Source organism: Vombatus ursinus, unplaced genomic scaffold (assembly GCF_900497805.2).
Source record: "Vombatus ursinus unplaced genomic scaffold, bare-nosed wombat genome assembly UNPS02014959.1, whole genome shotgun sequence".
NCBI lineage: Eukaryota > Metazoa > Chordata > Mammalia > Diprotodontia > Vombatidae > Vombatus > Vombatus ursinus.
Window position 1 is genome coordinate 16,338,683 of NW_020954737.1, and position 26,493 is coordinate 16,365,175.

Consider the following 26,493-nt stretch of genomic DNA (forward strand, 5'->3'; position numbering starts at 1 on the left):
ACACACACACACACACACACACACACACGCACACACAGGTTAACTCTGATCTAGCCATTTAGTTCTAGACATGAAGTAATATACAGGACTTCCAAGACAACTCACTGAGTTTTTAAAAAAACAAAACAAAATATTATTTTTAATTTAATGCCAGCTCACAAAGAGGAAATATTCGTTTGTCACGTTCACACATTTGCCTTTGCTTAAAACTTCACACAGACGCATTCCCGAGGTGCTGTCAAGAGTAGAAGGATGTTCTGAAGCTTTTTCACAAAACATATGCAATAATTGCTAACTGGTAACTCAACAGTTTTCCTGGTCAACTGTTACTTCTTTTTAAATACTTGATGACACACTTGGTCTTCGCAAGTCAGCTCCTACAAATGTGAAAAATGACCAGTTAATGGGGAGCAAGCAGACTTGATTCCCATTTGGTGCCTTGGCCAGTCTGTGACCCTTGATTTTTCAGGGAGAGTTGAAGTGAGTGACCATAGGAAAAAGAGAGACTTTCAGAAGCTTTTGCTAATGTGTATTTTATGAATCCAGTGAACCAGCACACACTGCAGGGTTGTGGTGATTAGGTTCTGACTTGGGGGTTGAGCTTTTACAACTCTAAAAATGAAAAATGTATTGAAATCAAACTCTAATGGTGGGATTGCTGATACTCTGTGATTAAAACAACATGGTGTAATTTATTAGAAGTAATGAAGCAACCAAGAAGGTAGGAAATAGAGCAGGAAAAGCTTTTAAAAGTGAAGGGAGAGAGAGAAGCTGCTCAATAGAGTGATGTTCCTTCACTCCATTAGGTCTTGTGTTCGTAAGGGAGCTCAGCCCAATGTGGGAGGTAGATAATTAGAACTTTGCCCGGAGGAACTATTGGCAAATTTTGGATTTATGTTGCAGAAAGGTATTAAAGCCCTGCCTGTCAGCTGACTAGGATGTTGGTTTTGGTTTAGATAGAGGAAAATGGGCTCTATGTTACTCGTAATGACCCTTTGAAAGGATGAGGGATACGGAATCTTAGAATCCCCACAAACATTGGAGTTGAAGGAAAAATACAACCTCTTGGGGCAGAAATACTTTTGCAATGTTTTTAATATGTGGCATCCCAAAAAGAAGAGAAAAAGAGAAAAGAAAACCATTTTAGAAAACCAAAAAGGAGAAAACCATTTTAGATTTATTCCTTACTCAGCAAGCTGTGGGATACAATGCAGAGCAAATAGTACTTCTAGACCAGGAGTTGTGTAAGTCATACAAAAAATGAGGCAGCTAGGTGGTGCTGATATGGAACCAGGAAAGTTTTGAGTTCAGACTCCACCACAATGACTTACTAGCTGTTTAATCCTGGCAAGTTATTAGCCTCTCTTAGCCTTAATTTGCTTAGCTGTAAAATGGTAACAGTATACACCTGACAGAACTGTTGTGAGGATGAAATGAGATACATTGAATGTAAAGCACTTGGCCAAAACTAAAGCATTTATTATTAGTTCTTCCTTTAAGAAAATTGAACTCTGAAAGATAACATTTCAAGATTGAAATAAGAAAAAACATGTTTGGATCATACTAAACCCACTAGTTCCTTGATGGGTACAGAGAAGGCATGGTGGCACTGGCTGATTTTTGTTTATTCAATTATTGTTGATTATTGTTTATTCAATGCTTATTTTACAATCGACTTACTTTGCATCTTGTATATACATATGTGTACTATATGTGTACGTGTTCTCTTCCCCTCCCCCCAAATTCCTTGAGGACAGGGACTGTTTTTGCTTATTCTTTCTATCTCTAACATTTAGCACAGTGCCTGACATACACTAAGAACTCAATAAGTGTTTGTTGATTGGTTGAATGGTTGGAGGTTTCTTTTTGCAAATACTGCAAGAGTTTGCCTAAACTCTCCACATAGGAAAAACCAAGCAAAGAAAAAAATGCCTACTGTCTAGACTCCAACATACAGCTTAATGGACAACATATGATGCACATCCATCTTGGTGAGACAACGAAAATGGATACTGAGGCTGACTCTGAATTGTACAGGAGGATGAATAGCTTGAATGACCTTTAGGAGATCGCCCAATTCTTATGATGACCCTAAGTTTTTTCCTGAAACAAAGACCCATCTTTTCAATACCAATATTCTTTAGGTTACTGTGGAATAATATAGTCTCTGAAGAAGTGAAGTTGAGTCACCCCAAAACCCCAATAAACAATGGAGCAGCATATGTAGAACATTACATGTAAAGAATTATACAGGAGAACTGGTGAAAATGGTTGTCACCAGAGAAATGACATGACTGTAAAAAAAAGATGGATTGATCACATAGTGAGAATGAGGGATATCTGGATGGCCCAGGTGCTCCGTTGGAAATCATAGCATGGTGCTGGATCAGAGAACTTCCCATGGAGCTTGGCCCCTTCTGAGCACATATGTCCTTTAAAAAGAGGCCAGAGCTCATGTATCACTAAACATTAAATCCAATCCAAAATCCCTGCTACACAATGTTAACATGATTCAATGAATGTTCCTAGTATGTTGGGTTGACCTAGCTAAGTCAAATGTATGGAAAGATACTGATGAGGATGATAGCGAGTATTCATGTAGCACTTTACAGTTTGCAAAACACTTTGCATAGACTGTGTTGTTTTATCTTCACAACAACTCTGGAGAGTTTGTGTTATTATTAATCCCAATTTCAGTTGAAAAAACTGAGGCAGGCAGAAGTGACCTGCCCAGACTCACAAAACTACTGTCTGAGACTGGATTTGAACTTAGGTCTTCATGAATCTAGATCCAGTACTCTATCCACTGAACCATCAACCTGGATAGATGCACATGTAGGTTGTAATGTGAATCAATGGAGACAGACCAGTGCTTAACAAAGTGCTTTTCTCATAGTGTGGGGCTTAATAAATAAATACTTGCAGGATTAAAATAAATTGCTGATGGTAGAAGCTGCTTATTGGCATTATATGTTTCAAGTTTTTGATATTTTAAAACTGTTATGATAGAATTCTGGAAGACCATTAATTGGGGGAAATTTAAATGAGGCATCAAAGAGAACACGCAGGCTTAAGAACAGCAGGGCCCTGGATGTATCAGTCATCTCTATTCCACAACAAAACTGAATGTTGAAAACAGTTGAAAGGGGGAAAGAGGTAGAATGGAAGGTCCAAACCAATGTGAAGGCTTTCTAAAAGGAAATCCTTGAGTTCTTTAGCTAGTAGATAGAGGGAATTTGTATAAGGCACCTGGGCTTCTCCTATAATGATGTCTACCCTCAAGGTCACACATCTACTAGTGAGACTAGGCCCAAATGCTAACCTAGACCCACAGGTGAAAAACAAAGCTCTTCTGAAGAATATATATGTTCAAGACAGGGAAAAGTAAGAAATTAGTAAGGGCTTAGTACCCCCTAAATGGTTCCAGCAATGTCATTTTATAGCTAAGCTAAAGTCAAATTAGGATGTGAAATCTATATTTTGTCAGTTTATGTGCCATTTAAATTTAATTTGTTCTCCAAGAAAGTTCCTTTTGAGACATTCTGACATTTTCTCAGCTTAATGAAAAAGAGAAGGCTTTGTCCACACCTAGGCCAAGAGAGCCAGTGAAGCATAGTAGCCTTGAAGACCAGGCCTGGGTGGTGGAAACAGCTATACCAGTCCCTTGGATAAAATTATGGAAGTGGAAAGAACTTCAGAGAAGCAAAAGTGATGGGCCCAGTGATGGTTGTGATTGTCACTACTTTTTCACTGTCACTCAGTCTATATCAAACTCATTCAGTCTATCACATTGAATTGAAAAAAGGAGCAATTGAATTCATCAGCCAGATTCTGGATTCTCAGGATACTAGCAGCTATTTTCTACATTTTAATTTTTCCCTTACTAAACTGACTAGATGCTCTATGATGTGTAGATATAGCTTCTCTCTGACCAAGAGAATTTCAAAATTCTTACTTATAGAGTATATTTGTTTGGATTTTTTTTCAGTTGTTTTCAATCCTGTCTGACTCTTTGTGACCCTATTTGGAGTTAACCTTGGCAAAGGTACTATACTGGTTTGCCGTTTCTTTCTCTAGCTCATTTTACAGATAAGGAAATTGAGGCAAACAGGGTGAAGCCACTTGCCCAGGGTCACACAGCTAGTAAGTATCCAAGGTCAGATTTGAACTTAGAAAGATGAGTCTTCCTGACTCTAGGCCTAGCACTCTATCCATTGTGCCATGTAGCTGTACACTTGTAGACCATACATCCTTCTATATCTTATGGTGATTTCCCAACTCTTTCCTTCTTTCTAGCTCAGTTTCTAATTTGTTGCATAACTTTACATAAGTCACTTTGCTTTTGAGCCTTAGTTTCCCTCATTTGTAAAATGAGGGGGGTGCATGTGTAAGATTCTTTGTTTGTCTAAACTCTGATTCTCCTTTCTGTTCCTGTTTTTGATCTCTCTTTTCCAGACTGCAGGATACTTCTGTCGGTTCTCCTCAGACTTGCCTTAGCTCCATATTCATTTCTCTTCCCAGTTCCAGATGGTCTTTTGCAGGTTCCTTGCTCTTCTCCTTAAATCTTAGATTCCTAACTCAACATTTAAGGCTTTAAAAAGAATGCAACAGTTCACAGAGGCTGCCATCGAGATTGTTTCCTAGATTCCCTTGGGCAGGGTAGAAACAGCTTTCTGGTCTATGTGATGATGCACCTTTGGCTAGAACTCAAGATAGTAGAGTGGGGCTGTTTTTTTCTTGTTGAGGAGTCCCATTGGGTAAACACTGTGGTTTGTATTTGGAAAAATATGGGGAGAGTGAATGGAAACCAACTCTTACCAAGTGCAGTTTTCCTCCTTCAATCCAATGCTTCCACCCTCGGTTCTTCTTCTCTCCCTTCTGCACACACACGAGTTTATCCCCATCCCAGGTCACCAGACTCTGGAAGAGCCAGAAAGTCAGGATGAGAAGGCCTATGAGGACAAACTATGCAAGATGACTGCTAAAATTCCTCTAAAATATTTCAGTTATTCCTTCTTATCACTGTCTTCCTTATCTGCCAGATAAAGTTTGGACTTCAGGCACTTAAGACCCTGACATTTTAAACCTTCTTTCCTACTATCCTACTATACACAATCCAGTCAAATTGGTCTAAAAACTGTCTCTCCTATTCCCCCCTCCCTCCCACATATCAGGGATTTTATCAATTCTATCCAGTCTCTGTGCTTTTGTTCAATATTCTCCCCATATTCAATCCCTTACCTTTCCTTTCTACCTATAATGGATGCAAAGGGTCATAGAGCTAGAGATACAAGGGACCTTAGATGTCATCTTGCCCAACTTCATCTTACAGATGAGTAAACTGAGGCCCATAGAGGATAAATGATTTATCTAAGATCATAAAGGTAGTAAGCATCAAAACCAAGATTTGAACCCAAGTCAGGTGACTGTAGGTCAGCACTCTTTCTATTAGTTTACTCCTCTAAATCCTACCTGACCTTCAAGGCTCAGCTCAAGGTCTACCTTCGCCATGAGAAACATCCTCAACCATCCATCCCACCATGATGTCTCCTTTCACTGATCTGCTACCGCCCTCATTGTCAGTACCTTATCACACTGTGAGAGGAAGTGTGGCATTGTGTATAGATAACTATACCTGGAGTCGGGTTCAAATCCTCTCTCACATACTCATTAGCTGGGGGAACCTGTGTAAGTTATTTATATACTCTCTAACCTTAGTTTCCTCATCTATAAAATGTGGATAATGATAGCACCTACCTTGTAAGTTTGTTATTAGGATCAAATGAGATAATAACTATGAAGCACTTAGCAGATGTTACTGTGCTATATAATATAGATCTGGAGATGGAAGCAACCTCAGAGGATATTTAATCCAACACCTTCCTTTGACATAAAAGCAAACAGAGTCCCAGGGAGTCTCAGGTGATTGCTTAAGGTGACACAGGCAGTAAGTGCCAGGAAGGATTTGCATCCAGGATCTCTCATTCCAGAGTCATGAGGTACAACCATGGGACAACCAAGATGTGAGGCATTGTTACTATTACCACTTACATAGCATATATCATGAATCGTATTATCTTTTCACATGTTGTTATTATCTCCTCAGCTATATTGCAAGCCCCTTCAGGGAAAGAGTACATAATCGATTTTTTTTTTCATCCTCAACCCACACTCAATTACAACTCAGACCATCTAACACATTGCCTCACAAACGGTAGAATTTCTATATGTACTGGTGACTTTGCTGATTTTGTTGAAATGATATTTTATGTAAAAAATAATCTATATTATTTGAATCTCTCCAATAATAATATTCAATAATGATAGTCATTTTCAATAAGGAGACTGCCATCATTTATTATTTCAAGGATCCAAACTAGAACGGTCAGTTTTGAAGTTATTCTAACTAGAAAGTAATTGGGTATCAATGAATCACAAGAGTAACTATAACATTAATACCTTTCCTCCAATGTGAAACAGACAGTAGGAGGGAGGCTAAGAAACTCTTTTAATAACATTCAATATACCACCATTCAATTCATTTTTATATGGCACCCTTCGTCTCCCATATCATGGAACACTTGAAAGAGACTCAATTATCTTCAAAAGAGCAGATGGGAAAGGAGGTTATAAACAGAGATGGAAGTCAGAATCTTGCAGGAAGAAGATAAAGGAAAATCGTTCCAAATAGAGAGTGCACAGAGAGCTGGTTTCACACATAGTCAGAGTAGGTGACTGCCTAGATGTGCAATTTGAAGGGTTCCAGGAAAGGCATCCTTCCCCAAAATCTCTCCCCACTGTCCTGCTGGAGTGCCTAAAATCTCCACCACTAAATGTATTCATTTGTATTAAGGCAATGGAGAAAATGCACACCCTACCTGGAAAGGGAACAGATATCTAGCCATTATTCAACATTAACACCTTAGGGAAAATTAGGTCACAAGATTATCAAGTCACTTAGCAAGGTCTTGAGGGAAAGAAATAAAGGAAAATGACTATATTTGGATGGGGAATAAGATGAAGTAAAGATCTGGAACACAGAAAATTGTTTGGAGGGCAAGCATGAGTAGGGCGCTGCCATTAGGGGCCCTGGGCAGCATGGAGGCAGGCACTGAATATCTGTGCAGAAGGAGGAAAATTAAAAAGAAAGGGAATTAAAAAGATATTAAAAAGAAAGGGGAAAAGAGACACCATAACCAAATTGTTTTACTTTTCAGTTTGTCCTGGGACTGATTTTAAAGTACTTAAAAAACTGGTACTATGGAGAACAGGGTAGAAATATACTACCAATTTGTGGTTGCTGTTAAGCATGTAAATATGGATACTAGGTCCTATAGCTGTCCCCAAATACAATGTCTCTAGTTTGCTCTGTAACTTCAATATATGCTGAATGATGAAAGGAATGAGGAGAATATGGAGAAGACCATTATTGGAAGACTGGGCAAAGGTTGAGGAGATGAAGTCATTCAAATCAACCAAAAGGAGGCTGAGAGATGCTGCTACTACAACTGCGAGTGAATTGTTTGAAACAGAATCAGTGAAGATGGAGAAGGATCCAAGAAGGATAATGTTAGGTAGTGTGCTGGAGAAGAGAGCTCTCTAGACTGAAATCAAAAGACCTCAGTCTGGATCCCATCTTTGCTCTTTATTATCTTTGAAAACTTGGCAAGTCACTTAAAGTCCATGGGTCTCAGTTTCCTCATATACAAAATGAAGGGGCTGAATTGGAAGGTCTGTAAGTTTCCGGTCAGCTCTCAATGATCCCATGACTTTAGAATGCAGCAGAAGATCACTTAGGTTAGGGATAAAGAAACCCTTTCTAATAGTAACGTTTCCCAAGCACTAGAATAGGTTTAATAAGAACAACAATTTAAAAAATTCACATCTATATAGCAATCTAAGGGTTATAAAGCATTCTCTTCACAACAACCCTGTGAGGTAGGCTGTACAAGTTTCATCCCTGTTTTATAGATGAGGAAACTAAGGCTCAAAATAGTGAAATGACTTTGCCTAGGGTCACATGGCTAATAATAAGTCTTGGAAACAGGATTCAAACTCAGATGTCCTGAGTACAAGTGTAGTGTTCTTTCCAATACACTATTCTCCCCCTACAAGGAAGATTCTGAAAAAAATTTTTTTTTGAGAGAGAGAACCAAATGTCTGTCTGCAATGGTATAGCTCAGTGCTTCCCTAAAATTTTCATTTTATGACACCACTGCTCAAAGAGATGCTCTGATCTACTTCCTCTCAGGCTCTTGGTGTATATGTGTGTGTGTGTGTGTGTGTGTGTGTCTATGTATCTGTTTATCCCAGCACACACACATACACGTGCACATGCACACACATCCACACACACATTCACATTTATAAAACATCTTAAGGTTGACAATGTACTTGCCTCACAGCAAACTCTGTGAGTATGATTAAACCATGTTTTACAGATGAGGAAAATGAGGCTAAGGCATCTGTACTGATTTGCCCAGGGACATAACGCTAGTATATATTGAAACTAACATTCAACCCCAGTTCTCCTGACTCCAAACTTGGTGTTAACTTCCATTCTTTTATACTATCTATTATACAATTCATAGGACATAGATATACACACCATTTAAGCAACCAGTTACTCAGACTCCATATGTGTAAGGTCAGTCCTGTCAATACCATGTAAAACTATTTCTTCATTCTCTCCCTCCCATATTCTTTGTGCCTAGATGTATGCATGTGTTCTGTGTGGCATGGTGGATAGAGTGCTGGGCTCATAAGCATGAAGACCTGGGTTCAAATCCCACTTCTGACACTTAAATCTATATAGGATCATAGCTTTAGAGCTGGGATGGACCTCTGAGGGCATTTAGTCCAACTTCCTCATTTTGCAGATGAGGATACTAAGGCTTAGAGAGGTCACATGACTTGCCCATGGTCACACAACTAATAGGTACCTTAGGTCAAATTTGATCCTAGGTCTTCCTACCACCAAGTCCAGCACTTTCTCCACTACACCAAACACCTCAATATGATGCTACTGAGCAAGTCACTTAACCTTCATGTGCCTCAAGCAACTCCCTAATACTTGTCAACTAATCATGTTCATACAATGTCTCATCAGGCAATGTATTTCAGTGGATAGAGAGCTGGGCTCAAAATCAGGAAAATCTAGACTTGACCTCTCAGTGACCCCAAGCAAATCTCTAACACACAAGTTGCAGAACAGTTGGTAGAGTTCCCTCAGTGGTACTTTCCTACAACAAAATCATCAGTATGATTAAAAATAATACATAATAATTCTGCATTATATAAACATATAATATAATTTTATATGTTATATTTAATGTATATGCATTTATATATACATGTATGTATATATTGGAGAAAGAAATGGCAAGCCACTCCAATATCTTTGACTGGAAAACCTCATGGACGTAGTCCATGGGGTTATGAAGGGTTGGAAATGATTGAGCAACTAAACAGCAACAAATGTGTATATACTCATAGATATACATACATGTATATATATACATATGCATGTGTGTGTGTGTGTGTGTACACACAGGTATACATAGAAGTATACTACTCCACTCCCAAGTTGGAGAATCTATTTTTGAAATAAAGAGGTTTATTACATCCTTGAGGATCCTTTCAGGCAGAGTACTCTGATAAAATGGATAAAAGTGGATGGGGAATGGTGGTAGGTAGAATCCAGACCTTTGCCCAGGGGCTCTTGGAGAATCCTACACATCCCATCTTGTCTCTAACTTAGCTTCCCTCACCCTCATTCCTTTTTCTGGTTGTTGTAGCCAAAATTGAGGAGATACTGCAAAGGGGATTTCATATGTTTGACAGGATTAGCAGTTGATATTGAGGGTAGACAAGATTTGAAGGGAAGAGAGTATTAAGGACTAAGGAAGAGGCAGGATGGCTATGAACAGATAGGATACTCTCACCATCAGGAAAAAGTTTGGGAAAATTGATTATTCTGAGAGAAATGAAGAGTCTCTGTGCCATAAGAGGTCATAAAAGAGTAAGGCTAGAGGACTGGCCTGATTTCTAGTGAGCAGACAACCAGATCTGAAGAGGAATAGAAGTGAATTAAATGATGTACAATATTCATTTTGAGCTGACATTGGAACAGAAGAATGATGCAAATATGCTGACAAGTTTTGGCATTAGTTCTGATTTCTGATGAATTAGCTTTCAGTCTTTGTAACACAGTAACTCTTCACCTATCCTACATCATAGGAAAATAATGTTTCTTACAGAAGGGAATTCTCAAAAAAAAAAAAAAAAGGAAAAAAGGAAGGTTACGCTTTTTTGTTTGTTTGTTTTAGCCTTCTTAAACAGAACCCACTAAACAAAATAGAGGTTTTCCTTGATGACTCAGGATCTCATCTCTTGTGTTTTAGCAAAAGCAAACTCCCATGTTTGGCACATCCTTCCTCCTCACCTACACCTGTTAGAAGCATTAGGTTCCTTCAACTCTCAGCTTAGATGTTCCCTCCTAGTTGTGTACTCTCCCTCCTGGAATCACTTTATGTTACTTTTTGTCTCCTTTGTACTTGTATACATGTATATCCTCCTAATAATATAATATATTAACATCATAATATTATATTAATGATATAATAATAACATACTCCTGCAAGGGAGGGACTGTTTCATTTTTGTCTTTGTAACCTCTGGGCCTTGCATGTAGTAGGTACTTAACAAAGATTTGTTGAATCACAGTGGATCTCAGTCATTTTTCCATGTTGTACATAGTATTATATGATGCCTTCTGGGACTTTTAAGATGCATAGAGACATTTACTACTGTAGCAAATGAATGGCCTTAGACTGCTGTGTTTTTATATTTCATTTCCTGTCCCTTCCCCATGCTGTACCATGTTGTTGCATACTTTATATGACCATGTTTTACACACGATCATATGGGTAAAGTCCTGTGGGAAGCTCTGCCTCACCTACAGTGAAAAGGGTAAGGACTTTATTACCATTATATGCCATTCTGAGACTTTCTTTGGCTATTTGAATTATTTTGAGGATCTCAGCTCTGATGGCAGAAAACACTTCTAATCTGTCCTTGGAATAAGTAGCTAATTTATTTATAGATATGTACATATACACATATGCATATATATGTATTAATACATACATATACCTACATAATGATACTAATAATATAAGAGCATATATACATATATACATGTATATACATACATATATTTGTGCATATACGTGTGTATAGAGATAGATACATATTTCTTGTTGTCTTTCTTCAGTTGTGTCCCATTCTTCCTGATCCCATGTGAAGTTTTCTTGACAAAGATACTGTAGTACTTTGCCATTTCCTTCTCCAGCTCATTTTACAGATGAGGAAACTGAGGCAAACAGTATTGTGTGACTTGCCCAGGGTCATACAGCTAGTAAGTGTCTGAGGCCAGATTTGAACCCAGGAACATGAGTCTTCCTGATTCCAGGCCCAATGCTCTATCCATTGCCACCTTGCTACTTACTATATGCTAGACACTGTGCTAAGAGCTTTATAGTTTTTATTTCATTTGATTCTCACAACCCTGTGATGTAGGAACTGTCATTATCCCTATTTTATGGATGAGAAAACACTTGCCCAGGGTCACATAGTAAGTGTCTGAGGCTAGATTTGAACTCAGGTCTTCCTGATTCCAGGCCCCGCACTCTACCCACTGCATCCCCTAGTTACTATATATATATGTGTGTGTATTGTGCATGTATATGTATACACGTATATGTATATGTTTGTGTATATGCATAGATAGATACATACACACACGCATATATATGCACACATGTATATGCACACATGTATTTCTAAAATCTAAAAATAATTTGGGAACTTAGAGCCTGCTTTTTAATATATGACCCATTTTTGCAAGGGCAACACAGTTCATTCATAGCAAAAAGGGAGCGCTTCATCCTCCTCTGTTCGTTGCTAGCTAGCATCATAAAGCTCTGCTTCCTTCACCCCCAGCTCTTCTAATTGCTCATGTTATTTTTCCATCATGTACCAGAATAGCTTGCCCTTGTATTAAATGCTGTGTGAAATGCAAAATCAAAGCCCAGGCTAGTACCTTAACATGTCTATCATCCAGTCCTTTAGTGTACTCATCAAATTCAACTCCAACAATGAAATCCACTTCATAGTTCTGGAATGAGCTAGTTGTTTTTCCCTTGAAGTTATCACCATCTTGAATGATTGTCTTTGTCTGAATTAGGTGCTTGGCAATCTTGCGGGTGGCAAAATCAATATCTGTTGGCAAAGGGAGTAATTGAGTTTATGATGGTCTAAGCTAGACCCATTCATTTCTTTAACAAGACCAAACAGTCAACATCTATGAGATAAAGATCTTAGTCAGGCAACTTTCCATTATTTATATGTTAATTAAGAACTGTGCTTTACGTAAAGGGGTGGGGGATGGTGGGAGTGGAGATAAACTCTACTTTCTCAATGTCTAGAATGGGGAGTGAATTTCCTGCAGCAGGGAACAAGAAGTTCACCAATTCTGTTTCTCCTAACACATCCATTCTGAAGCGAATTGGATGGGGTTTTTTTTGTTTGTTTTTGTAGTATATTTTTCTTTTTCTTTTTTTTTAATTTTTAGGCAGTTGGGGTTAAGTGACTTGCCCAGAGTCACACAGCTAGTGTCAAGTGTTTGGTCTGAGGCCTAATTTGAACTCAGGTCCTCCTGATTTCAGGGCCAGTGCTCTATCTGCTGTGCTACCTAGCTGCCCCCAAATTGGATGTTTTGCATGAAATAGTGAACAAAGGGAGCTCAGGGCCAGGAAGACCAAGATTCAAGCCTTGCTTCTGACATATACTGGCTGTGTGACTCTGAGCAAGTACTTGAACCTCTCAGTGCTCTAGGTAATTCTAAGATTTAGAGAAGGTGTCAGCCTGCATTGGTAAAAGGAGTTTCCTCACCTGAGAGTTTCCAGTACCAATGAAATCAAAGATCCAGTATTTCCTCAGAGTCTTGCACATAGTAAGCACTTAAATGTTTTACTTATCTTCTCTCTCTGACTCTGTCTCTTCTCTGCCTCTCTTCTCTCTGTCTCTCTCACTCTCTTCTCTGATTCTGTTTCTCTGTCTGTCTGTGCCTCACCAATTTAGTGAAGATGTTCTGCATTGTTTGTTGTTGTTGTTGTTGTTTTGTTTTTTGGAGAGGCAAGTGGGGTTAAGTGACTTGCCCAGGGTCACACAGCTAGTAAGCCTCAAGTGTCTGGTCTGAGACCAGATTTGAACTCGGGCTTCAGGGTGGTGCTCTAACCACTGCGCCACCTAAGTGCCCCAATGTTTTGCATTGTTAATAGATCATTTTGCCAGTAGCACACATAGTAGGCACTGAATAATTAGTTTATTTATGTAGTGGTGATTCTTAGTAAATGAAAGTATATTTGCATTTCCAAAAGTAGGTATAATATCTATAGGTCTTGCAATTTATATTAGGGAGTCAAGTTAGCCCAGAACTTAGGCCAATTATCCCTCATCATAATAAAGCTTTATTTATTTTATTTATTCCCCCACCCCAGAGCTGTCATTAATTAGTCAATCACTCTATAAGCATTTATTAAATACCTGCTAGATGCCAGACATTGTGCTAAGTACTGGAAATACAAAGAAAGGAAAAAGATAGTCCCTGCCCTCATGAGGTTGTAATCTAATGGAGGAGAGGACATGAAAAGAATTGTACAAACAAGTTATGCACAGTATAAGTAGGAAATAATCAATAGAAGAAAGGAAGACACTAGAATTAAGGCTTTCTGTAGAAGGTAAGATTTTAGCTGGGACTTGAAGAAAGCCAGGAAAGCCCAGAAGGCAGAGATGAGGAGGGAAAACATTCCAGGCATGAGGGACAACCAGTGAAAATGCTGGCAGCTGAGAGATAGAGTGTTTTGTTTTAGGAACAGCAAGGTGGCCAATATTCCCATTAGAAATAGAGGATAGTTTATAAGTTGTTTATTATTCTTCCCTTGCTGTAGATTTAGTTAGAATTTGGTCTCTAGCCAAATATAGCTATTTAGTCATATTTGCTATAGTAAATAATAAAACACATATAAATATAGACTATATGAATGAATTGTTCAAGAATACTTAACTAACACATAAACCCTCTATGCTTTCTTAAAAATATCTGCCTAGCAGTGTCTCATTTTTTTAAGCACTAGGACTAACTATACAGTATAAACAATAATGATTATGATAAAAATAAGATGAGTTTGAATTTTTAAAGTTATTTTTCTCTGAGAAACTAGAATACTATACCAATATCCTCTTATTAAACATTACTATGTTTCATCTGGTAATAGATAAAATATTATCATATCTATTTTAGAGATTGAGAAACTGAGGAAATAGTTTAACATCATTTCATGCAACTCTGTGTAGTTCTGACAACAAAATATTCCTCATCATCTTTCTTTGTTTCACCTTCCATTATTCCTTTACATCAAATTATTTACTCTTTTTCTTAGTTTCAGATGATCATAGAATTTTGAGCTGCAAGGAGCCTGAGAGATCATTGAGTCTAACCAATTAATAAAAAAAATTCTTTTTTTTAATATTCTTTAAGGTGAGAAAACTAAGATGAAATAACTTGGCTAAGTTCACACAAGTAGTGAGTGGAAGAAATTAATTTGATCCCAAGACCTCTGACTGTATACCAATTGTGTTTTCTTGGATAACTTCGGTAAAGCTGGAAGAAACCTCAGATATCAGGTAGTCATTCTCTGCATTTTTTTTTGTTCAGTTATTTTCAGTCATGTCTGACTCTTCACGACTCCATGTGAAGTTTTCTTGACAAAGATACTGTAGTACTTTGCCATTTCCTTCTCCAGCTCATTTTACAGATGAGGAAACTGAGGCAAGCAAAGCTAAGTGACTTGTCCAGGGTCATACAGCTAGTGTCTGAGGCCAGATAGGAACTTAGGTCTTCTTGACTCCAGGCCCAGTACTCTATCCACTATGCTACCTAATTGCCCCCTCTTCATTTTATAGATGAGAAAATGGAGGCTCAGAGAGGTTATTTCCCCAAACTGGAAGACAAGGTAGTAAATGGTAGAGCTCAAATTAGATCCCAGGTCTTCCATCTCCAAGTCTAGGGTTGATTGCATTGAACCTCATTTCCTCATGTTGGGGGATAATAAAAGCAAGGAATAGAAAGGGTAGGTCATACAAACAATTGTAAAGGTCTTGAATGCCAGGGTATTCTGTAGACAATGATGAGCTAGTGAAAATTTTAAGTAGGGTTGTAACATGATAATTGTCCTACTGGAAGATGATTAATCTGGTCATGATATAGGATGGATTTGTAGAACAAGAAACTGAAAGTAGGGAGACAAGTTAGAGGGTGAGTCTAATAGTTCTGAGGTGAAATAGATGAGTCTAAACTAGGTTGGTAGAAACAAGAATGGAAAGGGAATGACAGATTGGAGAGATATGGCATCATGGAAAACCATATCTCTAAAGCCCTCATTTTATGTATCTAAAAACTGAAGATCAGATAAACTAAGTAACCTGTTGAAGGTCAACCAGGAAGAATGGACAGGACTTGGTAACTGGTTGGATAAAGCAGAAAAAGCCAAGGGTAAAAGATGACTTGGGTTTTATGCCTGGATTCTCTTACTCAGGAAAATGATAGTATAATGGACAGGACAAGGAAGTCAAAAGAAAGAACAGGCTTTGTTGGAAAGATGGTCAGCATGATAGGAGACACATTAAGTTTTAGGTGATAGAGAAATGTTTATTCTGGAATACCTGGCAAACAGAGAAGTGTAACTAGAGCCCAGAGAATGACCAGGGCTAGGAGACGGGACTGGTGAGAAGAGCAGAACTGGAGAAACTTGTCATCCTAAATATCTGATGATTATTTATTAAGGAACTCTAGAAACATTTAAGGAAATGTCTCTGATGTTTGAGATTAAGGTTAGAGAAAATTACTTTGTCCTTGGTGGTAGGAGCAATATATACATTTAGGCTAGGCTAGTTTTTCTGTGAGAGGTATTGAAACTATCATCAAGACTTATATGGTTTAGATTGTCTTAGGAAAGAATAATTAGGTATACACAAATATACAGAAATATGCTACAGAATAAGGTGAGACTTTTCCTCCAATCTACTGAATGTCATGCCTATCATTATTATTTGTTATCAAAATAAAAGCCATAAAATTATTGGTGGCTTATGGCACGTATTCTCTGCTAGGCTCATATACCATCCAGCCACAATTGGGGGCATCTTTATCTGAATAGTAATCACCTTGGTGACATCTAAGAAAAGATGATCAGAAAAAAATATTGTGTGTGACAGTGGAGGGGTGAAGAGTAGTAATGAAACATCCTAGGAAGCACTTCAATAAACCCAAATGATTAATATCGGATGGAGACATTGGTAAGGAGTCTCTATTAGTAACACATGGAATAGCGATGTCAGGCTACCAATGCCAGCTGGGACCATTGATATAGCTTCCTGGTAGCGTAAATGCAAAAAGCCAGGACAAGAGGAGTCAGTAGCTCATCCCTCAGGCTCCTGATCAGCAGACTAAGATGGCTACATGAAAGAATGGTGTATCCTTTTTGAATATCCTTTCTTTGCTGTGGCAAAGTAAACGTCCTCTTGTTAATGGTTAGGTGATCTACAAGTGGATAGAGCACCAGGCCTGGAATCAGGAGGACCCAAGTTCAAATCATTCCTTAGACACTTACTAGCTGTATAACCTTAGGCAAATCACTTAACCCTGTTTGGCTCAGTTTCCACATCTGTAAAATGAACTGGAGAAGGAAATGGCAAACCACTCTAATACTCTTGCCAAGAAAACCCAAAGTGGAGTTGGACATGACTGAAAAATGACTAAACAACAAGATCTACAAGTGTCTTATTTCATTCCAATTTTTAACTGAAACAACAGACTAGCTCCCATCAGGCCTGACCTACAACATTTTCCCACCATAAATATGTTGATTCTCCCATAAGAAACCATATCATAGGCTGGCTGGACCATAGCTCTGATTCCATTGGATCTTCTAACACTACAGCTTTAGAATAGTTCTGGAGAAGTTTTGGAATTATTCTTGAACAGTAACTGGATTTGTTCTACTCTTAAATGTGTTGAAACTGAAAGATACACTGTCTCGGTTCATGTACCTCCTCTGTCTCTTTGAGATATGAGTGTCTTTATTATGTGTCCCTTGCCCCATTGCCACAGGGACTTCTGTGACCTAGCTGAATTGCAATTCTACTTATTTGGACGTTTACTTCTTACACAGATGGATGAAAGTTGTCTTACTCTTGCCATCACATGCCATCCCTGCTCAACACCAATTGCTTCCCATGCCCAGGGCTCTTTCTAAAACCAGTCCCAGTTGGAGAAAACACACTTTAAACCCTCTCAATTCTCCATTGGCTCATTTAGACAACTTCCTGGTTCAAGGAATTTTACAGTAACACTTTGAAGTATCACAGCCTGCAGGGTCAAAAGAGAAATAGAGACACGGTCTCTGTGACTTCTTTGCACCTCTAATATTTCTGTCCCTGACAGCTAGCATTTACGTAGCGAATTCTAAATAGTTCATTTGGGTTGCCTAACACTAGAATTATATAAATGTTTCCCCTTTCATCTCCCTTCCCCCAAACACACACACACACACACACACACACACACACACACTACATGCACACATACACATGAACATACACCTTCTAAGATACCTGTTATTCTCTTTAGAGGAAAAAGCCTTTATTGAATAAAGCGATTAAGTATTTTGGACTTTAAACTGATGCTTTCTTGAAAAATCCAGTGATGAATAACCTTCAGATTCCAAGTATTTAAAAATCTACCTTTGTAAGAGACAGCAAGGTTATCAAAAAGACAATATTTATATCCTCACCCCCAATATTCCTCTGCTCCTGTTTCAGAGCCAAAGAATGATGGTGTCTTTCTCCACCCTCCTTTATTTCCTCTGACTCCACAATGCAAACCTTCTGTTTTAGATAGGCCAAATCCTCCTTATTCACTACTTCAGGTCAGATCATTCCTGCCAACACCACTTTACTCACACTATTTTCTCTTGGCTTGGATCCTCTCTTTTACTCTCATTCTGCAAGACCCAACTCCATTTCTAGCTCCTTTAGGAAACCTTCAACTATTTCAGTATACTTTGATCTCTTCTTCCACTGGCATTTTGCAGAACCACCCAGTGATCGTATAATGCTGGAAGTGACATTAGAGGTAATTTAGTCCAACCCCCTCATTTTATAGTGGAGGAAAAGTGTTATAGGTCAGGCCTGATGGTGGCTAGTCTGGTGTTTACGATTAAAAATGATTGCTTGATTCAAATGACTGGTCACTTCAGATGATCAAAGAAAAGTTGATACAATCACCTGTCCTTTTTCACAGTTGCTGTCAGTCTCTTGGATATTTTGTTTACATGCCTCAAGTAACCAGTTTGGCTCAATGTTCCATCAAACTGACTGAATCATTTTGCCATCATATAGACACAGCTTCAGTTGCCTAGCAGGCCCTATGAACTGAGGCCCAAGACCTGAGCAGAAACCAGTTAAGAAGTTGAGAAGGAGTGTCACTGCACTCAGGAGCCAGAGGAAAGAAAGAGAAAAGGTCTGGTCAAAAATGAGAGGCAGTGGGGTATAGTGAAAAGAGTATGGGACTTAGAGTGAGGAGATTTGAGCCTGTATGCTAGGTCCATCACTTAGGAAGATCATAAATCTATGCTGTTTGTCCTTCGCTCTTGGACCATGACATCAGGGAGGTGATACATGACATGCAAGTGAATTGGATTTAAGTGAAGGAAGGCTATGCAAAGTCATCAGCCTCACTTTCTCCTCCAAAGCCATCTGGGTCCAGGACAACTGGAAATGGCCCAGGATGTAGTGGGGGACCTTGGCCTTTTCAAGCTAAGATCTTTAACAGGTCGCAGTTTGTGAACCTGTTTCTCCATTTGTAAAGCACCTGCACTGTCTTTATCATTTAGAGATCTCTTCCCTCTAGACCAAGAAAAGAACAATTTTTCATTATTATCCTCATAACAATATTGTTATATAGCCATTTAAGGTTTTTAAAGTGATTTCCCCCACAACACCATTGTTATGATGATAATGACAAAAGATTGTTCTCATTTTGGTCTAGAGGGGAGAGGCCTCTGGGAGAAAAACATCATCAAGATCATCATTACTCTTGTAACTGTACTAAAATTTATGAGGAAGTTAAGCACTAAAAACTGGACATAGCAGAGACCCAAATACCCAAAAGGAAAAGACCCCTGATGGCCTTGTCAAAATTGAAGTTCAGACTTTGTGCTGGCCTTTCTATACATTCTGCTTAGTAGGCATCTGAAAAAAAAAGGGCACATAATAAAAATTAGTCCTCGCCCTTGGGTACCCAGGAAAGAACCAAAATTATATACCTTTCTCCCATGACTCAGGCTGCCCTAGTCATGCCAATATGCACTGCCAGCTACATTCAATATTTCCAACCAGCTCCTAGGGACTCTGAAAATGGAGCTCTATGCAAATGAAAATATAGTGCAGGTTTTAAGTTTTTTTTTTCTTTTCCTAGGGAATGAAAAATGGCTTGGCCTGATAGCCAACCTTTAGCTTTTTCAAATGTGAGTTAATCATGTCACCTTCTACTTCCTCAGGAAAATGGCACCAAATTTCTATTGGAAGCTACATGGTGCTGCTAATCAAAAGGAGAGGGAGTTCGATTGTAACAACTTACGCCCCCGCCCAACCCCTCTCCACACACTTGAACAGAATCATATTGTTTTTTCACTTACCAAAGGGAATGGTTCTCTTATTTGGTATTTTAGTCCAATAGTTATCAAACATATTTTATCTGCTTTTATGGATTAAAGATGTCTCTGAGTCTGATTTATAGCCAGGTAAAGTGAATTTAGATCTCAGAGGAAAGAGTCTACAAGCAAGCTATTTCTGAGTAATATATAATTCTTGTAGCTGCCATACACAGGCATCCCCTCCCCTCAAACCCAACCAGGAGAGACTTTATTGAAGTGTACTTTTCATAGCTGCATTTTGAACAATACAAGTCATAAAGTTGATCTATTGGTTGGCCACCTAATATGAAAATGCTTTGTAATGTGCTGGTGGAAAAAGCTAAGGTTTGTGTTTTAAAGGGCAGCCCTCTTTGTAAATTAAGAAGCCCAGATCCCTGTATAGTTGTCTTAAGAGAGAAGCAAACATCTAGAAGTTCGCTGGAATGGGTTTTGAACCTGAACTCCTTGATACTCAAAATATCAACCATCTTTAAACTCGTGAGAAACAGAGTGGAAGAACAATCTTCTCCTTATTTCCATACCATTTCTTTTTGCTGCTAACACATTTAGAGAGGCGTTATATGTCTAGAATCTTAGACTGAGCACGCTTCTACTCTACCATCATGCACTCATTCACACACATATAGACATGCATTCACACATACTCATACATACACACACAACATGCAGTTTAAATAAAGTCCTAAGGTCTCAAAGCTAGTAATTAATAAAGCAAAGATTCAAATCCAGATCTTGTGAGACCAGACCATAGGATGGCAGAGTTACAGCTGGAGCCTAGAAAGCCCAACCCCCTCATTTTGCAGATGAGAAACTGAGGTACACAGAAGTTAAATGACTTGCCTAGGGTCACATAGCTAGTAAGTATCTGAGGTAGGATTTTAACCTAGGTCTTCCTCATTCCAAATCCAGGACCCTGTTCATTAGGTGATATCTTTCACAGTTAAGTGTGACTCATGATCAGAATATTAGAAAGCTACAAAAACAAAGTGTTTTATATCAGATCTGAAGAGAAAGGTTATATGAAAGGAAGGGAGGTTTCCTTTTTTTTAGGATGTACCCTTTTTCCTCTATCCCAGTATCTCAGCTGCTACTCCTTAGGAAGGAAAGAAATAAGAATTTATTAAGGGCCTACTACATGTCACACACTTCACAAATATAATGTGATTCTTACAACAATCCAGGAGATAAGATATTGTTATTATCCCTATTTTACAATTGAGGAAACTGAGGCAAACAGAGGCCAAGTGACTTGGCCAGGGTAAAACAGCTAGTAAGTATCGGAGGCCGTATTAGAACTCACCTGTTCCTGACTCCAGGCCCAGCTTCTCTATCTACTGCATCATCCTAGCTAATACTCATCCTACCCTAAGGCAAAGAGAACTCCTGCTGCCCCAGTAGCTATCTGTTTTTAATTCCTTATGTCCCTGTAAACTCCAGGAGGGCAAGAACTGTGTCTTATCTAAACATCTAGGACAGGGCTTTTCATGAAGTGAGGGCTTAATAAATGTTTAATGAATGAATAACCAACACTCACTTAAAGCTTCCACCATAATCACCAGTAAAGACTGGAAAAGCAGTTGGGGTGGCTAGCAGGGGGACTTTCCTGTGCATCTGCAGCTCTCCCTGGTTTTAAGATACTTCTGCCAAGTTAATCTCATCACCACACAGCTAACTCAAACCTTGATTGACACCACTTCTCCCCTCCTAGTGGAGGGCTGGAAGGTAGAGTACCAAACTCTTCCCACTATTTTCCTTCATAGACAGCAGAAACTGGACTCAGCTCCCTCTGCTTTGCATCTACTGTTCCTTTGGTTTCCACTTCTTGGAACATCCCTGCACCTGGTACCTCCAGGTCTACCCCATCCCCACCCCCACCCCTGCTTTCCGGCCTCTTTTGTGTGTTGTCTTCTTCCCCCCTCCCCCCACTAGATTATAAGATCTTTGAAGGCGGGGACTGTCTTTCTTTTTATTCATTGTATCCCCATTGTACCCTTAGTACAGTGCCTGGCACGTAGTGGGCACTTAATAAATGTTTATTGGATTAATTGGAATTACTTTGCCTAGTTCGCACATATTTAACCACAAACTTTTTCATTACAAAAAGGAAAGATGATTTTTATAGGCTAAAGTCTGCTGCCACTTTCACTTTTTTTTTGAATTAGGGAAAGGACTTGGTTTTACTGAAACATTAACATTTGTGGGCTAAACTCTGTGCACCAAAAAGAAAGCATCTAAATTTAGCTCATGCTCCTGTTATTTACGGGTAGCTCTAGGACATACATACAAGTTCCAGCACATGTTTGTATCATTGCTTCTTAAGATGCACCTGAAGATTCACATTTTAAAGATGATTTTCTTCCTACAGGAAAGGCTGGGCTCACACACAGGGTACCTTTGATATGAAGAGAACTGGGAACTCTGCCTCTCCCCCCAGCCCCTCCCAACACACACATAAACTTCTGAAAATCTGTTCCTCACCAGACAGCTATAAGGAATGAAATTCCTCTTTAAAATGTAAATCCCTTTTGTAGGGGGAACTAGTCAAGGTCCAAATGCCCATTTCAGATCTATCTACCTCTGTGACTACAGGGTCTGAGATTAGTATGAAGACCCTGGTGTCCTGAGGCGGACCTAAAGGGAGAGAAAGGGCCCCAGAGGAGGAGATTGAGGCAACAAAGACAAACTTTACAGTCTTGGCCTCTTCTATGGCCAATCAGGCTAGCCTACAGGCTTAGATTAGTGGGGTCGCATGCATTTGGGATTTAACTCATTTTTTTTAGGTTCATTACAAGAAAAGAAGAAGAAAAAGGGCTAGAAAATAATAGATAACCTAACATATGACATTTTAAAATTGTGAACAGCTTTACATACATTCTCTTATCTGATGCTCATGATGACCTTGTGAAGTTCTACCATATAGCTTATTTATAATTACAGTACACTGAGGAAATCATCTTTGGAAAATAAAGAACAGATTTGTAATTCTCTCTCTCTCTCTTTCTTTCTCTCTCTCTTCCTTGTTCATGAGATAAGAGAATAGATGTCTGTAGTAAGTAGTAAAGTATTATCCCCATTTTACAGATGAGGAAAATAAGGCCCAGAGAGGTGTTGTGACTTGTCCTGGCCCACACTTCTAATAAGTGCCTGAGGCAGGATTTGAACCTAGATTTTCCACATTGCAGAGCCAGGACTCTAGCTATGCCAACATGTTATCAGAACTGAGGGGAAGCCAAATGAAGGTGAAATGGAAAGACAGCAAAACTTGACATCGCAGGCCCTGAGTCTGTATGCTGGTTCTGCCACTTCCTACCTGTGTAACCTTGAGCAAATCACTCGACCTTGCTGGATCTTAGTTTCCTCATCTATCAGATGAAGGGGTTAGACACAGAAGGCCTTAAAAGTCTCTTTTAGCTTCATGTCTATGATCCTATGAGGATATCATGTCTTTTGCCCTACCCTCCTCCCCCAGCCAACATTGGTGAATCCATTTTTGTATTATTCCTTTAGTGAATATAAGTTATTCTGTCATTCTATGGCCCTTATTTCATATAAAAAACAATTTGGATCAATGCTAAGTCTCTACTGCACATAGGAAGTTGGGAGAAGAGCAATTTACTGTATGGTACAGACAATGTAGCTGAGTAAACCAAGGCACCAAAATGAATTTGTGTTCATGAATTACCCACAGAAGCCATCTAGAATAGCCAAACTCACTGGCCAATGGCCAAGTCACCAATCTATTTTGTGGAGACTCAGGTGCATGAAAGTTAGACAATTTATTAATTATAGAGAAATGGAAACAGCCATAATAAAAGCATTTCCCATTGTATAAGACTTGGTATTAAAACGCACATAAATTTTCATAAATATTACATCTGTGCTCACTGACTGACTGATCTTGACCATATGCCTATGAGGTAGACAGGGCAGTTATTATTCCTATTTGAAAAATAAGGAAATGGAGGCTAAGAGAAGTTAAATGCCCAAGATCACAGTGATTTGATGAAAGAACCCTGAACTCAGGTTTCCTGATTTCCAGTCTAATTTTTACCCCACTACCCCACAATCTAATTCTTGCTCTGAGTCAATGGACTAGCAGAAAGAGAGCACATCCACGGGAGAAGTAAGACTATAATCCAGGACCCCTGGTCCTAGATTTATGCTGTAAGTCCCTTTCCCCTCCCAATGGAATATGAAACTTCAGCAATATATATTACTTTCCTTTGAAAAGTTATGATTTCAGTAAGTATTCTGCTTCTATGCATTTTTAAATGCAGCTTATTATAGCATTAGTCAGCCAAAAAATGATGGCCACTGGTGGTATATAATAAGGTGAAGGTATCATTGATTTGCAATATTGAAGCCACAAAGAGAATTGCCAATGGCATTCTCCTATAACAGTCTCTGAGATTAGGTACAGAATATAAAAGTTGGAAGGAACATTGGATATCATTCTACTCCAGTCCCTATCTGAACAGGAATTCCCTCTAGGATAGGGAGGGCAGCAAACTGTAGAAGAAAAACTGCTGGATTTTAATTCAAAGCACCTGGGTCCCTGTTCAGCTAACTGTGTGACTAGTCAAATCACTTAGCTTCTCTAAATCTTGGTTTTCTCATCAATAAAAATGAGGCAACTTGGGGCAGCTAGTTGGTGCAGTGGACAGAGCACTGACCCTAGATTGAGGAGGACTTTAATTCAAATCTGGCCTCAGACACATAACACTTACTAGCTATGTGACCCTGGGCAAGTCCCTTAACACCCATTGCCCAACAAAAACAAACAAACAAACAAAAAATGAGGCAACTGGACCAAATGATCTATAGGGTCTCTCCTAGCTCTAACAGCATATAATATCATCCAGGTCATAAGGACCAAAGGGATCATAGATCTAGAATGGGAAGGGCCCTCCAAAGTCAACTAGCCCAACCTCATTTTACATTGAAGAAACTGAGATCCGGGGAAATTAAGTAAATTGTTCAAGGTCATATAGGTAGTAAACATCAGAGGTGGAATTCATTTATTTCAATTCAGACATAGTCAGACTTTAATTTCTTTTTTGTTGTTATAGACATTTTTTTTTACTTTCATTTACTTTCATTTCATTTCTTTTGATCATTCAAAATTTTTCAAGGTAGTAATATCATGCTGAAGGCAATATAATAGAGTTAACAGAGAGTTGACCTTGGGATCAGGAAAATTTGAGTTCAAGTCCCATCTCTGACACCTACACACATGTGACCCTTAAGAAGACACTAAAATTTTTGGTATTATTGCAAATTTGTATTGGTAGAGGGAAGTTCCTAATTTGGCATTCCCAATGACAATGAAATCACAGATCTAGATCTCCTCAAAATCTATTATAACATCTTTGCATTTAAAGGAATCATTAATATTTAAAGGGTAGAGAAGCTGAAAAGAAACTTGGCTTTACCTAAAGCCAACCCGCTGATTTTACGAAGTTATCTTTATTTGTTGACTGCGCCATCTTGGCATCAGATTTGACCCTTGATTCTGCCAAGAATCAGATGGAAAGTTTCAGAAGACCAGTCTGGCTCTTAGCATTCTAGGCATGCTTTACAATTCTGACAAGCAACCAGTCAGCTGGTCTGCACCATTCCAAAGAATACATTTTGACTGATCTTTCCTCTCTATGAATTAAGCAATTGTTTCAACATGTATCAGCCTTACTGTAACACCCTTGAGTTAACTGAGTTTATCAGTTGTTCTAGTCTCAGAAGACGAATTTTACAGCAATTCAAATGTAACAAAAAGACTCATGTTACCAGAGGAATCTTTATGAAGAGCTATTCCAAAGCCCTCATTTTACAGATGAGGAAACTGTAGCACAGAGAAGGGAAATGACTTGTTGAAGGTCATACAGCAAATAAATGACAAGCCCAGTAGCTGAATTCAAGTCTCCTGATTCCCTAGCCCACAGATCTTTCCATTATCCCAATACTTCTATTTTCCTTTACAATTCAGATAAGGCATTTCCTTTCCTGACAGCCCCTTTCCCTTTGGGGTATTCACATTTACCTAATGCCTTCATGTAGCCTTCGAAGTTGTCATTGCTCTCCATTTCCCAGGTTCCAGTAAAGTCAGTAGGCATTGTGGCTGGTTCAGATGCTGATTTAGGTTGGAACAGATGTCAAGCTGTAGAAACAAGAGCTGTAAGGAGAATGAGTTAGAAGGTGCTATTTTATATCCTGTTAGAATACAGTTTATGGCTTTGGAAATAGATAAGAGAGTTCGAGGGTCAGAAGGACAATCTCCAAAGAACTTTACTTTTATTAGCAAAGTTCAGTGGGACTTTCCGTGAATGAAGAACACAGTTGGAGAAAGAGTCACCAAGGGAAGGTCTTGGTTCATGCAGTGACCCTTGAAGAGGGCTGCCATAGCTCCTTTGGCTATCTTTTGCTGTCTGTGTTCTCATAAGGGGCTCTTTTAAGGCATAACTTGGAACATTTTGTCTGGTACTTGAGGTAAAAAAAAAAAGTTTAGAGTCTATACTGCGTGGTCATGAGGGCAAATGTTTTACTTTGGACTACCAGGCAATGACAACCCCCATGGGCATGAAGTCATATATCAAGATTTGAAGTACCCTATTGAATCAACACCCAATTGGATGAACAAATATCTATAAAGCATATAATG

At 38.8% G+C, this 26,493-nt stretch overlaps 1 protein-coding gene across 1 annotated transcript; it reads right to left on the reverse strand.

Annotated features, from left to right (window-relative positions):
* Positions 1-326: 326 nt before the first annotated feature.
* Positions 327-25,948, reverse strand: RBP2 (retinol binding protein 2). The gene is made up of 4 exons (XM_027845134.1): positions 25,876-25,948; positions 12,104-12,282; positions 4,819-4,920; positions 327-377 (listed from the first exon to the last, which is right to left on the reverse strand). The coding sequence occupies exons 1-4, from the start codon at positions 25,946-25,948 to the stop codon at positions 327-329; spliced, it is 405 nt and encodes a 134-aa protein (XP_027700935.1).
* Positions 25,949-26,493: the final 545 nt, after the last annotated feature.